The 26,584-nt window shown below is 43.3% G+C and overlaps 1 protein-coding gene across 6 annotated transcripts in view; it reads left to right on the top strand.

The window, feature by feature from the left end:
- Window positions 1–26,584, top strand: part of MACROD2 (mono-ADP ribosylhydrolase 2) — a 2,991,260-nt gene that overhangs the window by 2,727,667 nt on the left and 237,009 nt on the right. For all 6 annotated transcript variants that reach the window (XM_069768762.1, XM_069768759.1, XM_069768757.1 and 3 more), the window contains exon 10: window positions 26,321–26,386. In XM_069768762.1, coding sequence (XP_069624863.1) covers window positions 26,321–26,386 — 66 coding nt within the window. The remainder of the gene's footprint in view (window positions 1–26,320; window positions 26,387–26,584) is intronic.

The raw sequence follows: 26,584 nt of genomic DNA, 5'->3' as shown, positions 1-26,584 counted from the left end.
TAGTAGTTGAAAGAATGGACCGCAGACAGGCATCGAAGGCCTAAAATAAAAAAATTGGGCTGGCTGTAGGCAATTTTAAATTGGTTCCAGGGGTACACGGGCAGCAGTGGTGTGGTCAGTGGAGGCCTAGTGGAAGGAGTGACCGCAGACAGGCATCGAAGGCCTAAAATAATAACACATGGCTGTAGGCACTTTTAAATTGGTTCCAGGGGTACACGGGCAGCAGTGGTCTGGTCAGTGGAAGTCTAGTGGAAGGAGTGACCGCAGACAGGCTTCGAAGGCCTAACATAACAAAATTGGGCTGGCTGTAGGCACTTTAAATTGGTTCCAGGGGTACATGGGCAGCAGTGTATGGTCAGTGGAAGTCTAGTGGAAGGAGTGACGGCAGACAGTCTTCGAAGGCCTAACATAACAAAATTGGGCTGACTGTAGGCACTTTTAAATTGGTTCCAGGGTAACACGGCCAGCAGTGGCCTGGTCAGTGTAGTAGTTGTAGAAAGAAGGGACCGCAGACAGGCTTCGAAGGCCTAACATAACAAAAATGTCAAAACAATGGTATTGTCAGTGCCAGGCATTGAAGGATGTCAGCGGCTAGACTACACATTGGTGAAGCTGTGAGAGATAATTTTGCTAGTGGTAGAGCACTGTTTGAGCTGGGGGGGGGAACTGTCTTGTGGCCGGCGGTACAGGCACAGGGCCCCTCATATTACAACGGTGTGTCTGACGTTGGGTGCGCACCACCACCGCCAGAGACACTTTATTGTACTATGAGGGACCCAGTGGCAGTGCCGTCGACCAAAAGCGGCCACACCCACCTCTTCAGACAAACAGCACTCTCAAGGGTCCAAGCGCAAAGTGGCGATAGCACGGCCCCGTGTGGGGAGTTTGGCCATTTCGTGAGGTGGAAACATGTCGTATGCTGGACAATCAGGTGAAGAAAATTACGAGATTGGAAAAGTCATTCAGAATAGTCCACAGGCAAGACCTTTTCATAGGAAAGCTAGGTGTCAGCCGGGCAGGGTGGGGCAAAAGATTTTGAAATCCAGTTGTGGTTCATTTTAATGAAGGTTAGATCATCTACATTTTGGGTAGCCAGACGAGTCCTTTTTTCTGTTAGTATTGAACCTGCAGCACTGAATACTCTTTCTGATAGGACACTAGCTGCCGGGCAAGCAAGCTCCTGCAATGCATATTCTGCCAATTCTGGCCAGGTGTCTAATTTGGATGCCCAGTAATCAAATGGGAATGACGGTTGAGGGAGAACGTCGATAAGGGATGAAAAATAGTTTGTAACCATACTGGACAAATGTTGTCTCCTGTCACTTTGAATTGATGCTGCAGTACCTGTCCTGTCTGCGGTCATAGAAAAATCACTCCACAACCTGGTCAGAAAACCCCTCTGTCCAACGCCACTTCTGATTTCTGCCCCTCTAACACCTCTGGTCTGCTGGCCCCTGGAGCTCGTGTGAGAACGATCACGGGCGCTGTGTGCAGGGAATGCCAGAAGCAAACGGTCAACAAGAGTTGATTGTTTTGTTGCTAATATTAGTTCCAAGTTCTCATGTGGCATAATATTTTGCAATTTGCCTTTATAGCGAGGATCAAGGAGGCAGGCCAACCAGTAATCGTCATCGTTCATCATTTTTGTAATGCGTGTGTCCCTTTTGAGGATACGCAAGGCATAATCCGCCATGTGGGCCAAAGTTCCCGTTGTCAAATCTGCGGTTGTGCTTGGTTGAGGGGCAGTTGCAGGCAAATCTACGTCACTTGTGTCCCTCAAAAAACCAGAACCCGGCCTTGCCACGCCACCAATTTCCCGTGCCCCCGGGAAAGCTTCCTCATTAAAAATATACTCATCCCCATCATCCTCCTCATCCTCCACCTCCTCTTCGCCCGGTACCTCGTCATGTACACTGCCCTGACCAGACAATCGCTGACTGTCATCAAGGCTTTCCTCTTCCTCTGGTGCAGACGCCTGATCCTTTATGTGCGTCAAACTTTGCATCAGCAGACGCATTAGGGGGATGCTCATGCTTATTATGGCGTTGTCTGCACTAACCAGCCGTGTGCATTCCTCAAAACACTGAAGGACTTGACACATGTCTTGAATCTTCGACCACTGCACACCTGACAACTCCATGTCTGCCATCCTACTGCCTGCCCGTGTATGTGTATCCTCCCACAAAAACATAACAGCCCGCCTCTGTTCGCACAGTCTCTGAAGCATGTGCAGTGTTGAGTTCCACCTTGTTGCAACGTCTATGATTAGGCGATGCTGGGGAAGGTTCAAAGAACGCTGATAGGTCTGCATACGGCTGGAGTGTACAGGCGAACGGCGGATATGTGCGCAAAGTCCACGCACTTTGAGGAGCAGGTCGGATAACCCCGGATAACTTTTCAGGAAGCACTGCACCACCAGGTTTAAGGTGTGAGCCAGGCAAGGAATGTGTTTCAGTTGGGAAAGGGAGATGGCAGCCATGAAATTCCTTCCGTTATCACTCACTACCTTGCCTGCCTCAAGATCTACAGTGCCCAGCCACGACTGCGTTTCTTGCTGCAAGAACTCGGACAGAACTTCCGCGGTGTGTCTATTGTCGCCCAAACACTTCATAGCCAATACAGCCTGCTGACGTATGCCAGTAGCTGCCCCATAATGGGAGACCTGGTGTGCAACAGTGGCAGGTGCGGATGGAGTGTTTGTGCGACTGCGGTCTGTGGACGAGCTCTTGCTTCTGCAGGAGGACGAGGAGGAGGAGGAGGAGGGGGTGCGAACGGCTACAGACAACTGTTTACTAGACCGTGGGCTAGGCAGAACTGTCCCAAACTTGCTGTCCCCTGTGGACCCTGAATCCACCACATTTACCCAGTGTGCCGTGATGGACACGTAACGTCCCTGGCCATGCCTACTGGTCCATGCATCTGTTGTCAGGTGCACCTTTGTGCTCACAGATTGCCTGAGTGCATGGACGATGCGCTCTTTAACATGCTGGTGGAGGGCTGGGATGGCTTTTCTGGAAAAAAAGTGTCGACTGGGTAGCTCGTAGCGTGGTACAGCGTAGTCCATCAGGTCTTTGAAAGCTTCGCTTTCAACTAACCGGTAGGGCATCATCTCTAACGAGATTAGTCTAGCTATGTGGGCGTTCAAACCCTGTGTACGCGGATGCGAGGCTAAGTATTTCCTTTTTCTAACCATAGTCTCATGTAGGGTGAGCTGGACTGGAGAGCTGGAGATCGTGGAACTAGCGGGGGTGCCGGTGGACATGGCAGACTGAGAGACGGTGGGAGATGGTATTGTTGCCGCCGGTGCCCTAGATGCAGTGTTTCCTACTACGAAACTGGTGATTCCCTGACCCTGACTGCTTTGGCCTGGCAAAGATACCTGCACAGATACAGCAGGTGGTGCGCTAAATGGTGGTCCTACACTGCCGGAAGGGATGTTGCGTTGATGACTAGCTTCATTGGCCGAGGGTGCAACAACCTTAAGGGACGTTTGGTAGTTAGTCCAAGCTTTCAAATGCATGGTGGTTAAATGTCTATGCATGCAACTAGTATTGAGACTTTTCAGATTCTGACCTCTGCTTAAGGAAGTAGAACATTTTTGACAGATGACTTTGCGCTGATCAATTGGATGTTGTTTAAAAAAATGCCAGACTGCACTCTTTCTAGCATCGGATACCTTTTCAGGCATTGCAGACTGAGCTTTAACCGGATGGCCACGCTGTCCTCCACCAGGTTTTGGCTTTGCCACGCGTTTTGGGCAAGATACGGGCCCGGCAGATGGAACCTGTGGCGATGTTGATGCCTGCTGCGGCCCCTCCTCCTCCTCTGCTTCAGAACTGCTGCCGCCTGCACCCTGTTCCCCCAATGGCTGCCAATCGGGGTCAAGAACTGGGTCATCTAATAACTCTTCTTGTACCTCCTGCGCAACTTCGTCTGTGTCACCGTGTCGTTCGGTGGTATAGCGTTCGTGATGGGGCAACATAGTCTCATCAGGGTCTGATTCTTGATCAGCACCCTGCGAGGGCAATGTTGTGGTCTGAGTCAAAGGACCAGCATAGTAGTCTGGCTGTGGCTGTGCGTCAGTGCACTCCATGTCAGATTCAATTTGTAATGGGCATGGACTGTTAACTGCTTCACTTTCTAAGCCAGGGACGGTATGTGTAAAGAGCTCCATGGAGTAACCCGTTGTGTCGCCTGCTGCATTCTTCTCTGTTGTTGTTTTTGCTGAAGAGGACAAGGAAGTGACTTGTCCCTGACCGTGAACATCCACTAACGACGCGCTGCTTTTACTTTTACCAGTTTCACGAGATGAGGCAAAAGAGCTAGAGGCTGAGTCAGCAAGATAAGCCAAAACTTGCTCTTGCTGCTCCGGCTTTAAAAGCGGTTTTCCTAATCCCAGAAAAGGGAGCGTTCGAGGCCTTGTGTAGCCGGACGACGAACCTGGCTCCACAGCTCCAGACTTAGGTGCAATATTTTTTCCCCCACGACCACCTGATGCTCCACCACTACCACTACCCTCATTACCAGCTGACAATGAACGCCCCCGGCCACGACCTCTTCCACTAGACTTCCTCATTGTTTTAAAAACGTAACCAAACTAACGTTATTTGTTGCAGTCACACAACTTACACGGTGAGCTATAACTTCAGTATGATTTAGCTACCCCTTTACAGGTTGGTGAGACCACAGCGAAAATCAGGCCCAATGTTACACACTCTTTTTTTGGTGGCTGCAAATTAGAGAGATGCCCCACACGCAGGACTGTCACTGAAGCACAAATGTTAATATTAATGTCACACTATTATTTTTTTTTTATTTTTATTTTTTTCAGGAACACTTTAGAAACCCCCCAAAAAAAAAAAAATAGATTTTTGCAGGGAGAATTTAGAAAACAAATGTAACAAACTATATGCTTTCTATGGGCCACTGAGTGAGAGATGACGCACACAGGAATCAGGAGTGGCACACAAGCCCAGAGGCCAATATTTTTCTACCAATGATTGATGGAGTTATTTTCTCTGGTAGATTTTGGAACCCAAATCAAGGAAAAAAAATGTAGGCTTTCTATGGACCACAATTGGAGAGAGAGAGAGAGAGAGATGGCACACCCAGGAGTCAAGACTGGCACACAAGCAGAAAGGCCAATATTAATCTCCCACTGTTTTTTTTGGTTGTTTTTTTTTTTTTTTTTTTCAGGGAGACTTTAGAAAAAAAAATAATAAAAAAAATATGATTTTATCAGGAAGAATTTAGAAACCAAATAAAATAAAATGATTTTTTCAGGGAGAATTTAGAAAACAAATAAAACCAAAAATAGGCGTTCTATGGCCCACTGACTGAGAGATGACGCACCCAGGAGTCAAGACTGGCACACAAGCAGAAAGGCCAATATTAATCTCCCACTGTTTTTTTTGGTTGTTTTTTTTTTTTTTTTTTTCAGGGAGACTTTAGAAAAAAAAATAATAAAAAAAATATGATTTTATCAGGAAGAATTTAGAAACCAAATAAAATAAAATGATTTTTTCAGGGAGAATTTAGAAAACAAATAAAACCAAAAATAGGCGTTCTATGGCCCACTGACTGAGAGAGAGAGAGAGATGGAACGCTTAGTACTGGCACACAAGCCCAAAGGGCAATATTAATCTCCCTTTTTTTTTCCAGGGAGAATTTCTGAAACCCAAAAAAAAAATAAAATAGGCTTTCTATGGCCCACTATTTGTGAGAGAGATGGGACGCTCAGGACTGGCACAGATGGCACGCTCAGGACTGGCACAGAAGCCCAGAGGCCAATATTAATCTCCCTTTTTTTCTGGGAGAATTTATAAAACCAAAAAAATATTTAAATAGGCTTTCTATGGCCCACTATTTGTGAGAGAGATGGCACGCTCAGGACTGGCACAGATGGCACGCTCACAACTGGCACAGAAGCCCAGAGGCCAATATTAATCTCCCTTTTTTTCTGGGAGAATTTATAAAACCAAAAAAATATTTAAATAGGCTTTCTATGGCCCACTATTTGTGAGAGAGATGGCACGCTCAGGACTGGCACAGATGGCACGCTCACAACTGGCACACAAGCCCAGAGGCCAATATTAATCTCCCTTTTTTCAGGGAAAATTTATAAAACCAAAAAAAAAATTAAATAGGCTTTCTATGGCCCACTATTTGTGAGAGAGATGGCACGCTCAGGACTGGCACAGATGGCACGCTCACAACTGGCACACAAGCCCAGAGGCCAATATTAATCTCCCTTTTTTCAGGGAAAATTTATAAAACCAAAAAAAAAATTAAATAGGCTTTCTATGGCCCACTATTTGTGAGAGAGATGGGACGCTCAGGACTGGCACAGATGGCACGCTCAGGACTGGCACAGAAGCCCAGAGGCCAATATTAATCTCCCTTTTTTTCAGGGAGAATTTATAAAACCCAAAAAAAAATAAAATAGGCTTTCTATGGCCCACTATTTGTGAGAGAGATGGCACACTCAGGACTGGCACACAAGCCCAAAGGCCAATATTAATCTCCCACTGTATTTTTATCAGGGAGAATTTATACACCCCACAAAAAAAAATACAGAAAAATGAAAAGGCTTTCTATGGCCCACTATGTGAGAGAGATGGCACACACAGGGATGGCACTCTAGCAGAAATGCCAAATTGCCAATCTTAATCTCCCACCAAAAAAAAAAAAAAAAAAAAAACAGGGAATGTCCTACAATTACTATCTCCCTGCCTGCAGTAATCTCAGCCAGGTATGGCAGGCAGCTACTATCTCCCTGCCTGCAGTAATCTCAGCCAGGTATGGCAGGCAGCAATAAGGAGTGGACTGATGCACAAATGAAATAAAAAGTGTGGACAAACAAAAAAGATAGCTGTGCAGAAAGGAAGGAACAAGAGGATTTGTGCTTTGAAAAAAGCAGTTGGTTTGCACAGCGGCGTACACACAGCAATGCAGCTATCAGGGAGCCTTCTAGGGCAGCCCAATGAGCTACAGCGCTGAGGGGAAAAAAAAAAAAAAAAAAAATTCCACTGTCCCTGCACACCGAGGGTGGTGTTGGACAGTGCAAATCGCTGCAGCACAAGCGGTTTTGTGGTTAATGGACCCTGCCTAACGCTATCCCTGCTTCTGACAAAGCGGCAGCAACCTCTCCCTAAGCTCAGATCAGCAGCAGTAAGATGGCGGTCGGCGGGAACGCCTCTTTATAGCCCCTGTGACGTCGCAGACAGCAAGCCAATCACTGCAATGCCCTTCTCTAAGATGGTGGGGACCAGGACCTATGTCATCACGCTGCCCACACTCTGCGTTTACCTTCATTGGCTGAGAAATGGCGCTTTTCGCGTCATTGAAACGCGACTTTGGCGCGAAAGTCGCGTACCGCATGGCCGACCCCGCACAGGGGTCGGATCGGGTTTCATGAAACCCCGACTTAGCCAAAAGTCGGCGACTTTTGAAAATGTTCGACCCGTTTCGCTCAACCCTATTCGTAGTAATAGAAAAAATGTATTTTCTCGGCAACGAACAAACTACAAATGAAATAATGGCGTTAGTGTGAGCTGAGCATTTATGACACAATATGGATTCTTTGATATTGCACCGAGTGTTTTTCAACCTTCTCTAAAATAATTGATCGCCCGTCCTTCTACACTACGTGTTTAACCATTACAGGACGGCACTTTGTTGTCTACATAATGTACAATGGGTATCTCATTTAATTTGCCTTCAAGCCCTTCAAAGACTATTTGATGTCATTCGGCACAACAAAGCTTCAGTGTTCACAGACCGTTTTTCCTTTCATGTGCCTCTAAGCCATGTAAACAGAGCCATGATTTCCCATAAAGGATGATGATACCACCTGAGAGAGATAATGGTGCCGATCAGGTGTTATTTATTGCTGATTATGATTACGCATATGCTCAAAATACTTTACATGTCTTTAGATTGCATTTAGTGGGATTTGTACCTAAGCCAAAGCTCCCCAACATAATACAAAGTATTTCCAGATGCCCTTGATGCCCACATGTTTTGTACAGGAGATGGTTACATTATCCAGATACAGTAATTATAATTTAGAACTGTAGGGTTCAATTTCAGCATAGATCAGTAGTACAGTCCGTCTGTCTGTTTCCACTTGTGAACATGCATTGTTAAGCTATATTTACAGACATGGCTGTAGCTAGGCTCTGGCCATAAGGCTCAGTTTATTGCGCTAGCCCTATGAGGGAAAAGTGGCTTGTTAGTCCTTGGGTCAAATGCTCCACTAGTCTACCTCTACCCAGACTGCTGTTCACCAAAAAAGACAACTACATTTTAGGTATTTTCAAAGTTTTACTAACAAAAATCTTTATATGAAATATTTGTCTATAGTTGTAAATTCAACTCTATACCTTATCCAGGTAACCAGACTGGACAGGCAGTCAGGAGTCTCCAGTTCCAAAAGGAGAATAATGCACTCTTTGAGCCAGGGTGTAAACTATGATATTATTACGCTTATTTGTTAAGCGCCATCATATTCCAGAGTGATTTACAGGCGTCATCATTGCCCCCTTTTATAGTGTGGGAGTAAACCAGAGAACCTGGAGGAAACCAAGTATGCAGCATGCCAATATAGTTAAGCTGTATGGTAGTGCAGGGAGACATGATTTCCCTGCACTACCACTCCCCGTCCTGTAGACTGTTATGAATAGGTAATTCAGAACCACAATGGACCTTGAAGTTCAGAGCACACAAGTGACCTGACAAAAACCACAAAACATAGGCCGAGCTCTGAGACGTGGGAACTCTGCTGACCGCAATTCCTAAACCAAACCACACTAGAGGTAGCCATGGATTGCGCCTAACGCTCCCTATGCAACTCGGCACAGCCTGAGAAACTAGCTAGCCTGAAGATAGAAAAATAAGCCTACCTTGCCTCAGAGAAATTCCCCAAAGGAAAAGGCAGCCCCCCATATATAATGACTGTGAGTTAAGATGAAAATACAAACACAGAGATGAAATAGATTTAGCAAAGTGAGGCCCGACTTACTGAATAGACCGAGGATAGGAAAGATAGCTTTGCGGTCAACACAAAAACCTACAAACAACCACGCAGAGGGGCAAAAAGACCCTCCGCACCGACTAACGGTACGGAGGTGCTCCCTCTGCGTCTCAGAGCTTCCAGCAAGCAAGCAAAACCAAAAAAGCAAGCTGGACAGAAAATATAGCAACAAAAGTAACACAAGCAGAACTTAGCTTATGCTGAGCAGACAGGCCACAGGAACGATCCAGGAGGAAGCAAGACCAATACTAGAACATTGACTGGAGGCCAGGATCAAAGCACTAGGTGGAGTTAAATAGAGCAGCACCTAACGACTTAACCTCATCACCTGAGGAAGGAAACTCAGAAGCTGCAGTACCACTCGTGACCACAGGAGGGAGCTTGGTCACAGAATTCACAAAAGTACCCCCCCTTGAGGAGGGGTCACCGAACCCTCACCAGAGCCTCCAGGCCGACCAGGATGAGCCATATGAAAGGCACGAACAAGATCGGCAGCATGGACATCAGAGGCAAAGTCCCAGGAATTATCTTCCTGACCATAACCCTTCCACTTAACCAGATACTGGAGTTTCCGTCTCGAAACACGAGAATCCAAAATCTTCTCCACTATATACTCCAACTCCCCCTCCACCAAAACCGGGGCAGGAGGATCAACAGATGGAACCACAGGTGCCACGCATCTCCGCAACAATGACCTATGGAATACGTTATGGATGGAAAAAGAATCTGGAAGGGTCAAACGAAAAGACACAGGATTAAGAACCTCAGAAATCCTATACGGACCAATGAAACGAGGCTTAAACTTAGGAGAGGAAACCTTCATAGGAATATAACGAGATTACAACCAAACCAAATCCCCAACACGAAGTGGGGGACCCACACAGCATCTGCGATTAGCGAAACGTTGAGCCTTCTCCTGGGACAAGGCCAAATTGTCCACTACATGAGTCCAAATCCGCTGCAACCTGTCCACCACAGTATCCACACCAGGACAGTCCGAAGACTCAACCTGCCCTGAAGAGAAACGAGGATGGAACCCAGAATTGCAGAAAAACGGTGAAACCAAGGTAGCCGAGCTGGCCCGATTATTAAGAGCGAACTCAGCCAACGGCAAAAAGGACACCCAATCATCCTGATCATCAGAAACAAAACATCTCAGATATGTTTCCAAGGTCTGATTGGTTCGTTCAGTCTGGCCATTTGTCTGAGGATGGAAAGCCGAGGAAAAAGACAAATCAATGCCCATACTAGCACAAAAGGCTCGCCAAAACCTTGAAACAAACTGGGAACCTCTGTCAGAAATGATGTTCTCTGGAATGCCATGTAAACGAACCACGTGCTGGAAGAACAATGGCACCAAATCAGAGGAGGAAGGTAATTTAGACAAGGGTACCAAATGCATCATCTTAGAGAAGCGATCACAAACTACCCAAATGACCGACATTTTTTGAGAGACGGGGAGATCCGAAATAAAATCCATAGAGATATGTGTCCAAGGCCTCTTCGGGATCGGCAAGGGCAAAAGCAACCCACTGGCACGAGAACAGCAGGGCTTAGCCCGAGCACAAATCCCACAGGACTGCACAAAAGAACGCACATCCCGCGACAGAGACGGCCACCAAATCTCTGGTACCAAAGATTCCAGGATGACCAGCCAACACCGAACAATGAACCTCAGAGATAACTTTATTCGTCCACCTATCAGGGACAAACAGTTTCTCTGCTGGGCAACGATCAGGTTTATTAGCCTGAAATTTTTGCATCACCCGCCGCAAATCAGGGGAGATGGCAGACACAATTACTCCCTCTTTGAGAATACCTGCCGGCTCAGGCAAACCCGGAGAGTCGAGCACAAAACTCCTAGACAGGGCATCCGCCTTCACATTTTTAGAGCCCGGAAGGTACGAAACCACAAAGTCAAAACGGGAGAAAAACAGCGACCAACGAGCCTGTCTAGGATTCAACCGTTTGGCAGACTCGAGATAAGTCAAGTTCTTGTGATCAGTCAAGACCACCACGCGATGCTTAGCTCCTTCAAGCCAATGACGCCACTCCTCGAATGCCCACTTCATGGCCAGCAACTCTTGATTGCCAACATCATAATATCGCTCAGCAGGCAAAAACGTCCTGGAAAAGAAGGCGCATGGCTTCATCACCGAGCAATCAGCACCTCTTTGCGACAAAACAGCCCCCGCTCCAATTTCAGAAGCATCAACCTCAACCTGGAACGGAAGCGAAACATCTGGTTGACACAACACAGGGGCAGAAGAAAAACGACGCTTTAACTCTTGAAAAGCTTCCACAGCAGCGGAAGACCAATTGACCACATCAGCACCCTTCTTGGTCAAATCGGTCAATGGTTTAGCAATACTAGAAAAATTACAGATGAAGCGACGATAAAAATTAGCAAAGCCAAGGAACTTTTGCAGACTCTTCAGAGATGTCGGCTGAGTCCAATCATAAATGGCCTGGACCTTAACAGGATCCATCTCGATGGTAGAAGGGGAAAAAATGAACCCCAAAAATGAAACCTTCTGAACACCAAAGAGACACTTTGATCCCTTCACAAACAAAGAATTAGCACGCAGGACCTGGAACACCATTCTGACCTGCTTCACATGAGACTCCCAATCATCCGAGAAGACCAAAATATCATCCAAGTATACAATCAGGAATTTATCCAGGTACTCTCGGAAGATGTCATGCATAAAGGACTGAAATACTGATGGAGCATTGGCAAGTCCGACTGCCATAACTAGGTACTCAAAATGGTCCTCGGGCGTCTTAAATGCAGTTTTCCATTCATCGCCCCATTTAATACGCTCAAGATTATATGCACCACGAAGATCTATCTTGGTGAACCAACTAGCCCCCTTAATCCGAGCAAACAAATCAGATAGCAGCGGCAAGGGGTACTGAAATTTGACCGTGATTTTATTTAGAAGGCGGTAATCAATACAAGGTCTCAGCGAACCATCCTTCTTGGCCACAAAAAAGAACCCTGCTCCCAATGGCGATGACGACGGCCGAATATGACCCTTCTCCAAGGATTCTTTTATGCAACTCCGCATAGCGGCGTGCTCAGGTACAGATAAATTAAACAGTCGACCCTTAGGAAACTTACTACCAGGAATCAACTCGATAGCACAATCACAATCCCTATGCGGAGGTAGGGCATTGGACTTGGGCTCATCGAATACATCCCGGTAATCAGACAAGAACTCTGGGACCTCAGAAGGGGTGGATGATGAGATAGACAGAAATGGAACATCACCATGTACCCCCTGACAACCCCAGCTGGACACAGACATTGATTTCCAATCTAATACTAGGTTATGGACTTGTAGCCATGGCAACCCCAACACGACCACATCATGCATATTTTGCAACACCAGAAAGCGAATATCCTCCTGGTGCGCAGGAGCCATGCTCATGGTCAGCTGGGTCCAATACTGAGGCTTATTCTTGGCCAAAGGCTTAGCATCAATTCCTCTCAATGGAATAAGACACTGCAAGGGCTCCAAGACAAACCCACAGCGCCTAGCAAACTCCAAGTCCATCAAATTCAGGGCAGCGCCTGAATCCACAAATGCCATGACAGAATAGGAAGACAAAGAGCAGATCAAAGTAACGGACAAAAGAAATTTCGACTGTACCGTACCAATGGTGGCAGACTTAGCGAACCGCTTAGTGCGCTTAGGACAATCGGAGATAGCATGAGTGGAATCACCACAGTAGAAACACAGCCCATTCTGACGTCTGTGTTCTTGCCTTTCAGCTCTGGTCAAAGTCCTATCGTACTGCATAGGCTCAGGTTTATGCTCAGATAATACCGCCAAATGGTGCACAGATTTACGCTCACGCAAGCGTCGACCGATCTGAATGGCCAAAGACATAGACTCATTCAGACCAGCAGGCATAGGAAATCCCACCATGACATCCTTAAGGGGTTCAGAGAGACCCTTTCTGAAGATTGCTGCCAAAGCACACTCATTCCATTGAGTGAGCACAGACCACTTTCTAAACTTCTGACAATAAATCTCTATCTCATCCTGACCCTGACACAGAGCCAGCAAATTTTTCTCTGCCTGATCCACTGAATTAGGTTCATCGTACAGTAATCCGAGCGCCAGAAAAAACGCATCAATATTACATAATGCAGGATCTCCTGGCGCAAGGGAAAATGCCCAGTCTTGAGGGTCGCCACGTAATAAAGAAATAATGATCTTAACTTGTTGAACTGGGTCACCAGAGGAGCGAGGTTTCAACGCCAGAAACAGTTTGCAATTATTTTTGAAACTCAGAAATTTAGCTCTATCTCCAGAAAACAAATCAGGAATAGAAATTCTTGGTTCTAACATAGAATTCTGAGCCACAAAGTCTTGAATATTTTGTACTCTTGCAGTGAGAAGATCCACACATGAAGACAGACCTTTAATGTCCATCACCACACCTGTGTCCTGAACCACCCGAATGTCTAGGGGAAAAAAAAGGCAAAACACAGTGCAAAGAAAAAAAAATGGTCTCAGAACTTCTTTTTTCCCTCTATTGAGAAGCATAGTACTTTGGGCCTCCAGTACTGTTATGAGTAGGTAATTCAGAACCACAATGGACCTTGAAGTTCAGAGCACACAAGTGATCTGACAAAAACCACAAAACATAGGCCGAGCTCTGAGACGTGGGAACTCTGCTGACCGCAATTCCTAAACCTATCAAACCACACTAGAGGTAGCCGTGGATTGCGCCTAACGCTCCCTATGCAACTCGGCACAGCCTGAGAAACTAGCTAGCCTGAAGATAGAAAAATAAGCCTACCTTGCCTCAGAGAAATTCCCCAAAGGAAAAGGCAGCCCCCCACATATAATGACTGTGAGTTAAGATGAAAATACAAACACAGAGATGAAATAGATTTAGCAAAGTGAGGCCTGACTTACTGAATAGACCGAGGATAGGAAAGATAGCTTTGCGGTCAACACAAAAACCTACAAACAACCATGCAGAGGGGCAAAAAGACCCTCCGCACCGACTAACGGTACGGAGGTGCTCCCTCTGAGTCTCAGAGCTTCCAGCAAGCAAGCAAAACCAAACTGGACAGAAAATATAGCAACAAAAGTAACACAAGCAGAACTTAGCTTATGCTGAGCAGACAGGCCACAGGAACGATCCAGGAGGAAGCAAGACCAATACTAGAACATTGACTGGAGGCCAGGATCAAAGCACTAGGTGGAGTTAAATAGAGCAGCACCTAACGACTTAACCTCATCACCTGAGGAAGGAAACTCAGAAGCCGCAGTACCACTCGTGACCACAGGAGGGAGCTTGATCACAGAATTCACAACAGTAGACCCCACTGTCTGAGACACCAACACATCCACAGGACATCAGAATATCATTGCAGTGACATTGCCACACAGGGATTCTGACATCCTCAGCCAAATGTAAGATTGGAAAAGTGAACAACTCCATATGAAATAACATCAGCTGTAAGTTACTATCTGTAACTGTACTGTGATCTCTTATTTGTTCACCAGGACTGGTATCTACCGCTATATGGTCATCATATGCTGGTAACATTGGTGCTGGTCTTTGTGTAGAGATTTATTTTCAGTAACCGCATAGTCATCTTCTAAGGTTCCCCTATACCCACGTTTAGGATCCATCATGGTAGATGTAATCAGGGTTATCTAGTTAGGGTCCCACTCAGATGTTTTGCCCTGCCACCCCCACGCCGAGATGAACCCCAAGCTTATGCCTCTAGTACCTGGCAAGAAAATCCAAACATTTTGATCTGAAGATAGGCTTAGATAACTGATTTAATATGCTATGATTATTAGCCATTAACCATTAACAATTGGTACAAGAAGATGATAAATATGTTAAAATGTTCAGAAATTCTTCTTTTTTTCTTATAAAGCATACTGTCTGTGCTGTTTGGCAATTTGGAGCATGATTACTAATGATGGGAATTTACTCATCATGTTTTTTTTCCTTGTAGATTGGGTTCCATTGTGATTCTCGATAATACATTTTTTTATAGATGGTATTAGATATGTTTGAGTGCCTATGATACAGCTAGCACTGTAAACTATAAGGAAATTAACTAGTAGACTGCATTCTCTGCTGACAATTCATCTCTAATGACCTGTAATCAGTGAAGCTTGGATAGAAATATCTTCCACTCTATGCACATCTGTAGGTTTCCAAGATTTTATATCTTCCACCATCTGTTTGCGTGAAACACTTTATACCGGTCATTCTCTCCATTTGTGTAGGTTCTCCATAATTTGCTTAATTTTTAAAGTCGTATTGTACTGATATTATCAATCCAAGTTATGTTTTGTATGTGTTATTCAATTTCTCCCCCAAAAATGATAAATATTAATATATATATGGCATGACTGTATACTTAGACATGCCTCTTTTGAAATTTGTTGCAAATTTTCGATTTCTTTCTCCATTTTCTAAGAGCGTCTCCTAGTATTATTTACCAGCCTCTTCTAATATTTGTGGGGAATCACTTCACCGGCTTTAATAGGGAGATGACATTTCCCATAATTTCCTGCTTGCCCCTTCCGCTGAGTAGAATCAGCGTTGGTAGTGTCTTCCTCTTGGGTCTGGCTTGATATAAGTAGGCAATTGGTGGCCACTAAAACTCAGTCCTAAGGAGACATACAGTGCCTTGCGAAAGTATTCGACCCCCTGGAACTTTTCAACCTTTTACCACATATCATGCTTCAAACATAAAGATACCAAATGTAAATTTTTGGTGAAAAATCAACAACAAGTGAAACACACTTGTGAAGTTGAATGAAATTTATTGGTTATTTCAATTTTTTGTGGAAATTCAAAAACTGAAAAGTGGGTTGTGCAATATTAGTCGGCCCATTTACTTTCAGTGCAGCAAACTCACTCCAGAAGTTCATTGTGGATCTCTGAATGATCCAATGTTGTCCTAAATGCCTAAAGGTGATAAATATAATCCACCTGTGTGTAATCAAGTCTCCGTATAAATGCACCTGCTCTGTGATAGTCTCAGGGTTCTATTTGAAGCACAGAGAGCATCATGAAGACCAAGGAACACAACAGGCAGGTCCGTGATACTGTTGTGGAGAAGTTTAAAGCCAGATTTGGATACAAAATGATTTCCAAAACTTTAAACATCCCAAGGAGCACTGTGCAAGCGATCATATTGAAATGGAAGGAGTATTATACCACTGCAAATCTACCAAGACCCAGCCGTCCCTCTAAACTTTCATCTCAAACAAGGAGAAGACTGATCAGAGATGCAGCCAAGAGGCCCATGATCACTCTCGATGAGCTGCAGAGATCTACAGCTGAGGTGGGACAGTCTGTCCATAGCACAACAATCAGTCGTACACTGCACAAATCTGGCCTTTATGGAAGAGTGGCAAGAAGAAAGCCATTTCTCAAAACTATCCATAAAAAGTGTCCTTTAAAGTTTGCAACAAGCCACCTGGGAGACACACCAAACATGTGGAAAAAGGTGCTCTGGTCAGATGTAACCAAAATTGAATGTTTTGGCAACAATGCCAAACGATATGTTTGGTGTAAAGGCAACGCAGCTCATCACCATCTCCACTGTCAAACATGGTGGTGGCAGCATCATGGTTTGGGTCTGCTTTTCTTCAGCAGGGACAGGAAAGATGGTTCAAGTTGATGGGAAGATGGATGGAGCCAAATACAGGACCATTCTTGAAGAAAAGCTGTTGGAGTCTGCAAAAGACCTGAGACTGGGACGGAGATTTGTCTTCCAACAAGACAATGATCCCAAACATAAAGCAAAATCTACAATGGAATGGTTCACAAATAAACATATCCAGGTGTTAGAATGGCCAAGTCAGAGTCCAGACCTCAGTCCAATCAAGAATCTGTGAAAAGAGCTGAAAACTGCTGTTCACAAACGATCTCCATCAAACCTCACTGAGCTCGAGTTTGCCAAGAAAGAATGGGCAAGAATTTCAGTCTCCCGATGCACAAAACTGATAGAGACATACCCCAAGCGACTTGCAGCTGTAATCACAGAAAAAGGTGGCGCAACAAAGTATTAAGTTAAAGGGGCCAAATAATATTGCACGCCCCACTTTTCAGTTTTTGAATTTCCACAAAAATTTAAAATAACCAATAAATTTCATTCAAATTCACAATTGTGTTCCACTTGTTGTTGATTCTTCACCAAAAATTTACATTTGGTATCTTTATATTTGAAGCATGATATGTGGGAAAGGTTGAAAAGTTCCAGGGGGCTGAATACTCTAGCAAAGCACTGTATGCTGCCATTGCTTTTGCATGGAAGGAGGCTGGTGCATATTGGATTGATTGAGACATATTTTAGAAAGGCTGGATATATCCTTTTTTTACTTTGGTCAACATTTTTGGACTGCAGTTTCCCTTTTTTTTTGCAGTCACCCATAAATACACTGATTTTATAACCTCCTGCTACAAGGACACCCGACAATAATTTGGCAAGCATATAATTTCCCCACAGTGCCAACTCTGGTAATATGAAGCATCACCCAGTGCCACTGATAACAGTGGGCAGACTTTGAAGTGGAGACTCTTGTTGTAGCTGTTCTCTGCTCCAATAATGGATGAAGGTTTCTAGCAAAATCCTTCAATGTTTACTCAAAATTAATCACATATGTCCCAAAAGACAAAAGCATATAAAGTGCTCAACACTTCACATGGAATATAGTCACAAATAGTTCCCAACAGCTACCCCTACCCCAGTTTACCTCTTTTACACCTCCTCCCATTGGAGGTCTTTGTTCCCACCCTGTTGCGTACTTTTTTGTATTTGTCTTTCTGGTGATAAAATGTACTATTGATTTTAGCTAGAACCTCTTCTTGTTTCTTGTGGCAGTTCCATAACTGTTGGGTACTATTTGTGACTATTTTTACTCAAAATGTCTAAAATAGATTGTCAAAAATAATCCATGTCTGAGGGGACATCCTCTAATATATCATCTGTCAACTAATTAGGATAATGTCCAGCAATTGTCGGGAGTGCACAGGCAAGTGAGAGCCATGCCCATTGCTGAATCACATTATTAGTGGCCATGATGAAATTCTGAAAATTGGATCTGCCTGTTACTTCAATTTTTTTCTTATGATTTTTGTTGTGATTCGAAATCCAACTCTCAGTTGATGGCTTTCATTTCCATCCAAAATTGATACAGCTTTTTGATCTCAACAAATAATACTATTCATGTTGCTTAAGTTTTTTTTAACTTGAAATTTTAATCCCTTGAGAGCCGATGTGTGTCCTTTTATTTTGAGCAGTGTAAATAATTTGGACCGTCTTAGGGCTCGTGCCCACAACCAATCATAGCAAATGAATGCTATCCGTGGTTTTCACAGAGTATACTCGTACCCATGATATTCTGTAGGGCTATGCTCATGTGCGATATGTTCCTTGGACCGAGAAAAAAATTGGAAACATGTCTGATTTTGATCTGAGTGTCGATTGGATCAAAATCTGCAATGCAACTATATGGGGCTGTGCACATGTCCGAGTGGTCCAAGGAAGAAATCGGAGCTATGTCCAAGTGTCGGATCAAAATCAGCAGGATGGCGAAGGTGAATAAACTTTTTTTCCTCTCGTCCTCCGAGAAAATCTGATACCACTCTGATCAAACTCTGGTGAGAATAATTTGTCAGTTTTTTCGGAACGTGAGAAAACGGTCGTCTGCGCCTTCCCTTGCATAAAACATTAAAAAATTACCCTGTAATATATATTTTTTCATATAGTAGCAAAGATTTAACTAAATGGAAAATAATCGGAGCTGTAGATCCACCAGACTTCTAGCCACAATGGGTAATAAATTCTGCTTTACCTATGGCTACGTATCCCTATAGTAATCAGACCCTTATAGGTTCAGTCGTAATAAAGAGTTTCATTGCTTTAAAATAATGCATTTTTCTAACTTTACACCTCCCCAGTAAATTACACTGCAGTTTATTTAAAAATGCGTATGGCAAAAAGATGATTTAAATGAAGGCGTCTCTCTTCAGAGCACAGGGTAAATAGGTTACATTTGTCTTCTGTCACCTAAAGAAATTCTTGCTCGGAGAACCTGATAGTTATTAAATGTACCCAGAACGCTCAACAGTCTATTGAATTACCTTTGTGGGATTTGTATGCAAGGACATTGCTTTGAGTGTTAGATTTAATTCAGCATGTTTTCCTGTGTGGCGTCTTTTATAAGCACTTATGTCACGTTGTGTAATAAATGGAAAGCTGCATTAATTTATTCATCTGCTGTTCCTCGATTGGGAAAGTATATCAGATATCAAAACCAATATTATTCTGCTTATATACTGCACATGGTACGCTCCAGTAAGCATCCCATTAAGAGCAACTCAAAGTTTCACCTGAAATCAAAAAATAATTATGTGACATCGCTTTTGTCTATTTGTGGTAGTGGCTACGTAGGGATGAGAATGTTGTTTATTAATGATGAGAAATTGAATCTCAGATAAAAAAGAAAAAAAAAAGTTTCCGAAATGATTTGCTTTTTCAAAACTATGTATGATAAGTATAAAAAAGCAAGTGAAAAATAAAAAGCCTCCTTCGCTGACCTTATCCGAGGGCACATGGAGTCCATATTGTTCTGTATTGTGAAGCCGTAGGCAATCTACATTCTACAATATGTGATGCCATATGGTGCTTTTATATATACAGTATCAGTTGGAACATAGAAATCTTTTTAGAAAATTTGTTGTGCGCCTCTGTATAAACATTGGAGGTACAGATAAGTAGAGTATCGGCAAAAAGCCAGGGAAAGAGTTTAAAGGATCTGTGCTTCCTGCTCCTTCTGGGCATATGACCACTGCAGCCAATCACTGTCCATAGGTTTCAGTAACACATTACCACTACAGTTAGTGATTGGCTGCAGCCATCATATGGCTGCAGAAGTGACATGTAATGAGACCAGTGAAACAGCGTGGACAATGATCCTGACATACTAATACCATGGGTAAGCAATGATTTAAGCATGGGACCTGGTCCTATATAATGGCATAGCGCGCAGATTAGTTTAGCCATTTGGATACTTTTATCTTTACTACTTGCCTCGGACCTGCTGATCTTTTTCTTGCTGCAGTTGAGCACTTTTCCCATGTTAAATAAAGACATCTTCTGTCAGGATACCACTGTCCTTGTTTTTATTACCTTATCCTAGTCTGTTTACTTATTGTGTATTACTTTCAATAAATTTACATTTTGATTACTTTTTGGACTTTTGCTCCAATTTTTCTTATGTTTCATATTGTCCACAAATTGCCTAAGCAACCAAAATTATGAGACCTGGGCAGAAAGGAGTGTAGTGACTAATATGCAGTCTTGGTGTCATGACTCTGTTGCAGGATATCCTGGGGCTAGGGGATTCTTCCCTATCGATAAAGTTAGGGGCGTCCTAACTATAACTGCACCCCAGATTACATCTGATGGTGAAGACGCTGGAGCCACATACCTTGCTGTGCTCCTAAATTAGCCCTAATCTGTTTTCTCCACCAACCAGGAAAGTGGGGAGTTTGTAGTGTACAAGAATACACAAATCAGACTAACAAGGGAAGACGTATAGGGATAAATGAAAATGCCAGTCATGCACTCACAAATAACAGAATGGAACACCAGCAAGTAAAGGAAGGGAAAGAACAAATAGGAGAGGAAGAGGATATGCACACAGACAAATCACCAAACAGTTTTCTGAACAACACTCTAAAGACCTCCTCAAGCAACTAACACCTCCAGCTCCAGAGGCAGGTAGTATGAAACTAAAGGCAGAGACAGACCGCCATAATTCTCGTGTGAAAATTGCATCATAAAGCTCGTACTGGCTGTCAGCTCTCCTGACCTGAGCTTGACAGCTGCATAGTAATCCATCACACTGTCTTGCTCAGGTCAGGAGAGGTGTCAGGCCAGCCTGTGCAGTGCGATTCTCGCACGAGAAATACGTCAGTCTGTCTCTGCCCTAAGGCTCAGTATCTGATCAGTTTTTTACATTAGTATTTGTAAGCCAAAATCAGGAGTGGAACAATCAGAGAAAACGTATAATAGAAACATATGCACCACGTCTGTATTTTTTACCCACTCCTGATTTTGGCTTAAAAGTACTGAGGAAAATACTGACCAAATACTGATAGTGTTACTGTAGCCTAACACTGGCAAGCCCATATTGCCAGAGGCGAGTATATATAGAAGCAGGTAGTGGCCATTACTGAACAGCTGAAACATGAAAGCTCTTAACTGAACAGATTAACCCCTGCACCGTTAGCAGAAGCCTGAACTGTTTAACATGATGGTGAAGTGCTTCTAATTAGTGCAGGAGTGAAATGAGACACTGCAGTCTTCTGGCCCATCTCTGTCGCGGTAAACGCGTGACACTTAGCCTAAGTTCCAACGATGAGCTTTTGGTGCATTTTTTATGCTGTATATTTTTGCAGTGTGAAAAACACAACTTCTTACAGTTCCAGCAAAGGAATGGGATTTATAGAAATCTCATGCCCATTGTACTTCTTTTTAATACGGCGTATACTGACCTTTGGTGCAAGTTTGAAATCCACAGCATGTCAATTTCTCATGGGGGTGTGCTGAGTTTTCTGTTCGGAATTTCCCCATAGACTGGAATTAGGTGCAGAAATTCCACAGGTAAAAAACAAAGACACGTTTTAAGTTTGTTTCCACGGTGGAAACACATGAAAAACACATGTAATGTGCATCTAATTATGTCAATAACGTTTTGTCAAAACTGCAGGGATAAAAACGCATGTTAAAAAAAAAAAAAACGGCAATAACAAAATGCAGGTAACCTAATTTAAATAATAGGTGCAGAAATTCTGTAACATCAAAAATGTAACAAAAACTCATTGAGGGAATGTAGCCTAACCCCTTAACCCCCAGAGCATTTTTCAGTTTTGCGTTTTCGTTTTTCGCTCCACTCCTTCCCAGAGCCATAACTTTTTTTATTTTTCCATCAATATGGCCATGTGAGGGCTTATTTTTTGCGGGACAAGTTGTACTTTTGAGCAACACCATTTGTTTTTTTCTATGTCGTGTACTAGAAAACGGGAAAAAAAATCGAAGTGCTGTGAAATTGCAAAAAAAAGTGCAATCCCACACTTGTTTTTTGTTTGGCTTTTTTGCTAGGTTCACTAAATGCTAAAACTGACCTGCTATTATGATTCTCCAGGTCATTACGAATTTGTAGACACCAAACATGTCTAGGTTCTTTTTTATCTAAGTGGTGAAAAAAAATTCACTTGCTAAACAAATTGTGCAATTTTCCGACACCCGTAGTGTCTCCATTTTTTGTGATATGGCGTCAGGTTAGGGCTTATTTTTTGCGTGCCGAGCTGATATTTTTAATGATACCATTTTGGTGCAGATAAAATCTTTTGATCGCCCGTTATTGCATTTTAATGCAATGTTGTGGCGATGACAAAAAAAACATAATTCTGGCATTTCAAATTTTATCGCTATGCCGTGTAGCAATCAGGTTAATCCTTTTTCTTATTGATAGATTGGGTGATTCAAAACTCTACAAAACTCTGATTGCCGAAAAAGCTGTTGCCAAGAGAGCATTTATAGGACTCTGGGAACGGGATCTCAATATTTCGTTCACACAAGACCAAATCACCTCCATTTACAAAATTCACACGGACCTTCTCAATGTGTGAAGTTACAAGAAAACTCCTATAAAGTGATATCAAAATGGTATCACTCCCCTTCCCAGATACACCTGTGGCACCCACACCCCCGAGACAAGCTGGAGATGCTGGGTTCTTACATACATATCTGGTGGACTTGCCCAAAAATTATGCGCAATTGGCAACTAATAGCAGATATTATATTTTCAGTACTAGGCAAAGTCCCATCCCTAGACCCTCAGTCTGTACTACTCAACTTTCCCCTTTGGCCCAAAGAATCATCAATGTCTAAACTAGCTAGTAATATCATGGCGGCCGGAAAATACCTAATTCCCACCTTGTGGAAATCTACTCTTATCCCCACAAAAAAACAAGTCCTAGACAAAATAGATTTATTGTACTACACAGCAGAATTAGTAGCCAACACTCAGGAGTCCCTCGCCTACTTCCGAAACATTTGGAAGCCGTGGTCCGTGTACCGCTCTAGCTCTGATTATCCTCCACAAACACAGAAAACTAATTGACTAATATTCGTCTATAAGCTACGTCGTGCATGGGATGGCTCCTCCTAAGGTTCCCCCTGAAATTCCGCGCTGTTCTGGATCATCACCCCCTCCCTGACCTTTCCACCACCCCCCTCCCCCCGTCCCCTTTTAACCTTCCCCCTCTCCCTCCTCTTTCCCCCCCCTTCTTCTCTCCTTTTCTTAACCCTTAGTTGCTGATACACATTTTATCAGAGTTAATCTTGAATCACCATGCCCTACTCTTCGAATTAACGAGCTGGCCCATCGATCAAAGGTTAAATTTGGGCCCTTTATCTTGGTTCAATGTAATCTACGTGATTCTACATGATTGTCTCTTTTCCTACATACGTTTTATTATCTTACACTGTGTATTGTGTAATTTGCTTTATTTTTTCCTGTATTATACATCGTTTTTTCAATAAAAAGAAAGTTGAAAGAAAGATAGATTGGGTGATTCTGAACACGGTGATACCAAATATGTGTAGGTTTGATTTTTTTTTTTTTTTTTTTATGGGGCAAAAGGGAATTTGAACTTTTATTTTTTTTTTTTATTATTCTCATATTTTTAAAAACATTTTTTTTTAATTTTGCAATGCTTTAATAGCCTCCACAGGAGGCTAGAAGCTGGCACAACTCGATTGCCTCTGCTACATAGAGGTCGACGCTTAGATCACCTCTATGTAGGAGAATTACAGCGTTGATATGAGCGTCGACCACAGGGTGGTGCTCACAGCAAACCGACATCAACAACCATAGAGGTCTGGAGGAGACCTTTGGTTGTTATGCCGACGCACCGCTGACCCCTGATCATGTGAAGGGGGTCAACGTGCATGCATTTTCGGCAGGATGGCTGGAAGTGCTTAAAATGCTTAAATGCCGCTGTCAGAGTTTTACAGCGGCATTTAGCTAGTTAATAGGTGCGGGCGGATCACGATTCCGCCCGCGCCTATTGCGGACACATGTCAGCTGTTCAAAAACAGCTGATATGTCCCGGCATTGATGCGGGCTCACCGCCGGAGCCTGCATCAAAGCGGGGGTTCTGCCATTGGACGTACTATTCCGTCCGATGGCAGAAAGTGTTGTTGCCCCAATTTCAATGGAGAAATTTCAGGGAATCAAATGACAGAGAGAGACAGAGACTTTTTCCTGGATATAAAAATCCTTCCGGCATGCTCAGAGGGGAAAAACGTGATACGTCGCTGGATTCCAGTGTGTGACGGTCAGCGATGGATCCTGCATCCATAGGCTTCAATTACAGCCAACGACGGACAGCGCAGGATGCATCGCTGACCGATTTTCTGCCGTGCAGAAAAAACGTTCCTCTGAAATGTTTTCTCCGCGCGACGGACCGCTATTTTCTGACGGATCCAGTGCACAACAGATCAAACGGCTGGCCATCCGTCACAATCCGTCGCTAATACAAGTCTATGGGAAAATGCAGGATCCTGCATTCTCAAAAAACGACGGATTGTGACGGAAGCTGAGAAACGCAAGTGTGAAAGTAGCCTAAATGGTTAAACCAGTGCGTGTTCCAATCGCCTTACAAAACATGCATGAAATGTCTCATACATTGACACATCACCTGATTTGAGTTTATTTAAAAACCAAAGCAAATTCCAACCTCTTCCTTATCAGCCAAATGCCTAGAAATGTGATATGTCATGAAATGTATATAATGGTCTATGGAAATGAACACTTATCATTCTTGCCAGAGACAGTTAGTATGAAATGTTTGAGCCCGGCCTCTGTCAGGTCAACATTTAGCAATGTCAGCTGTCTGATATGGTTTCATTTCCAACATTGTTGCCAGGCTCAGATGTCAGGGAGCCGTCAGTCGCCCTCCTCTGTTTGTTACAGGGCCATTAATGTTGATTATTTTAAACAATGGGCAGTTTGTTGTGGAGGAGAAATACAGAGTTTTGTGACTGCAAGTCCTGTCAGATTACAGTCCGTCTGAATTAAACGAACACTTTATTATTACATTTTATATGTTTTATATAAAAGGCCATGAAAAATATGCATTCAACTTTTATATAATTACCGTAGGGCAACATAAAGGGGAGATGATGAGGTGGGAGATATAAAGTTTTCTATGATTTAAGGAGGACTTGTCACCAGGTCAGAAGTGGGCAGATTTTGCTCTTAATTAATTCCCGCGGCCCCTCTAATTATTAGACTTTTCTTTTTTTTTGTTAAATCCACCATAAAGTTCCAAAGATATTGGTCTCTTTATTTAGGGCACCCAATATGTTAATTTTATGGTCATAAACCACAGGTAATTGTGGCGAGTGACCTAATGACCCTTCCCCAAAGATTCCTGTGAGCAACGCCCCCAAGGAAAGACCCTAAAAATTATCATATTATGTGGACAAAATAAAATACACGTATTTACATATCTCTACAACAAGATGGCAGATTTAAAAAAAAAAAAAAGAATATTCAGGTCACAATATGTAAACTGGTTCATGCCACTTTTTTGTAGCGCCAATTATAGATCACTGTCTTACCCCACAGGTCAACCATACTCACTCAGCCATAGTACAAATTCTCCACTCTCTTTTCCCTATCACCAAAACAAATAATGGTGCATGCATGGAAAAAAAACACATAACAAAAATCTGAATTCCTATCTCGACTGGCTAACTCACCATTTTATAAACTCCACCCTTTCTATGCCATTTCTACATCCCTGAATGGCAGGGTTGAGTCTGATAACACATTATTCCCTTGCTACACAAGTCCTTGTTGCAGGAACTCTGCTCTCCAGGAGGCTTCTATGGCACCCAGGAGATGACAACCCTTCATGATGTCTCATACCTCTCAGACAGCAGCACCATGGAGAAGGCCCATCTCTAAACTCCAAGTGGCACATTCTATTTCCTTTCTCCTTTAGATTCAGGCGTCTCTGACAATGTCACACCAAGCGGTGCAGTGATTGGCAACATCCTGAAATAATTTTAACTATACTTAGTGCATATAAATACAATAATAAAGGATTTGATTTCTGGAAATGTGACTATATCCACTATGAATAACCGTGTTATATGATCACTAATTCACTGTTTTCAACTTTCATGACGTGTTGAAAATAAAGATGGAGATGATGACACTGAAGAAATAAAGAAAGAGGAAACAACCCAGAAAAGCAAAGATGACATCAGTAAGTACTGTATACTTAAAAAGGACCAGTGAGCACTCATTATGAGTGGAAGAAAGGCAATTTCGGTAGCTAAATAGGAAAGGGTTCTTTACAGTTAGAGCAGTCCAAATGTGAAATGCTGACCACAGGAGGTAGTAATGGCAGACACTACAACTGCTTTAAAAAAGAGCTGGATGATTTCCTCATTACAAATAATAT

This window comes from Ranitomeya imitator, chromosome 5 (assembly GCF_032444005.1).
Source record: "Ranitomeya imitator isolate aRanImi1 chromosome 5, aRanImi1.pri, whole genome shotgun sequence".
In the NCBI taxonomy this organism is placed as follows: Eukaryota; Metazoa; Chordata; class Amphibia; order Anura; family Dendrobatidae; genus Ranitomeya; species Ranitomeya imitator.
This window is presented reverse-complemented; position numbering and strand designations above follow the sequence as displayed.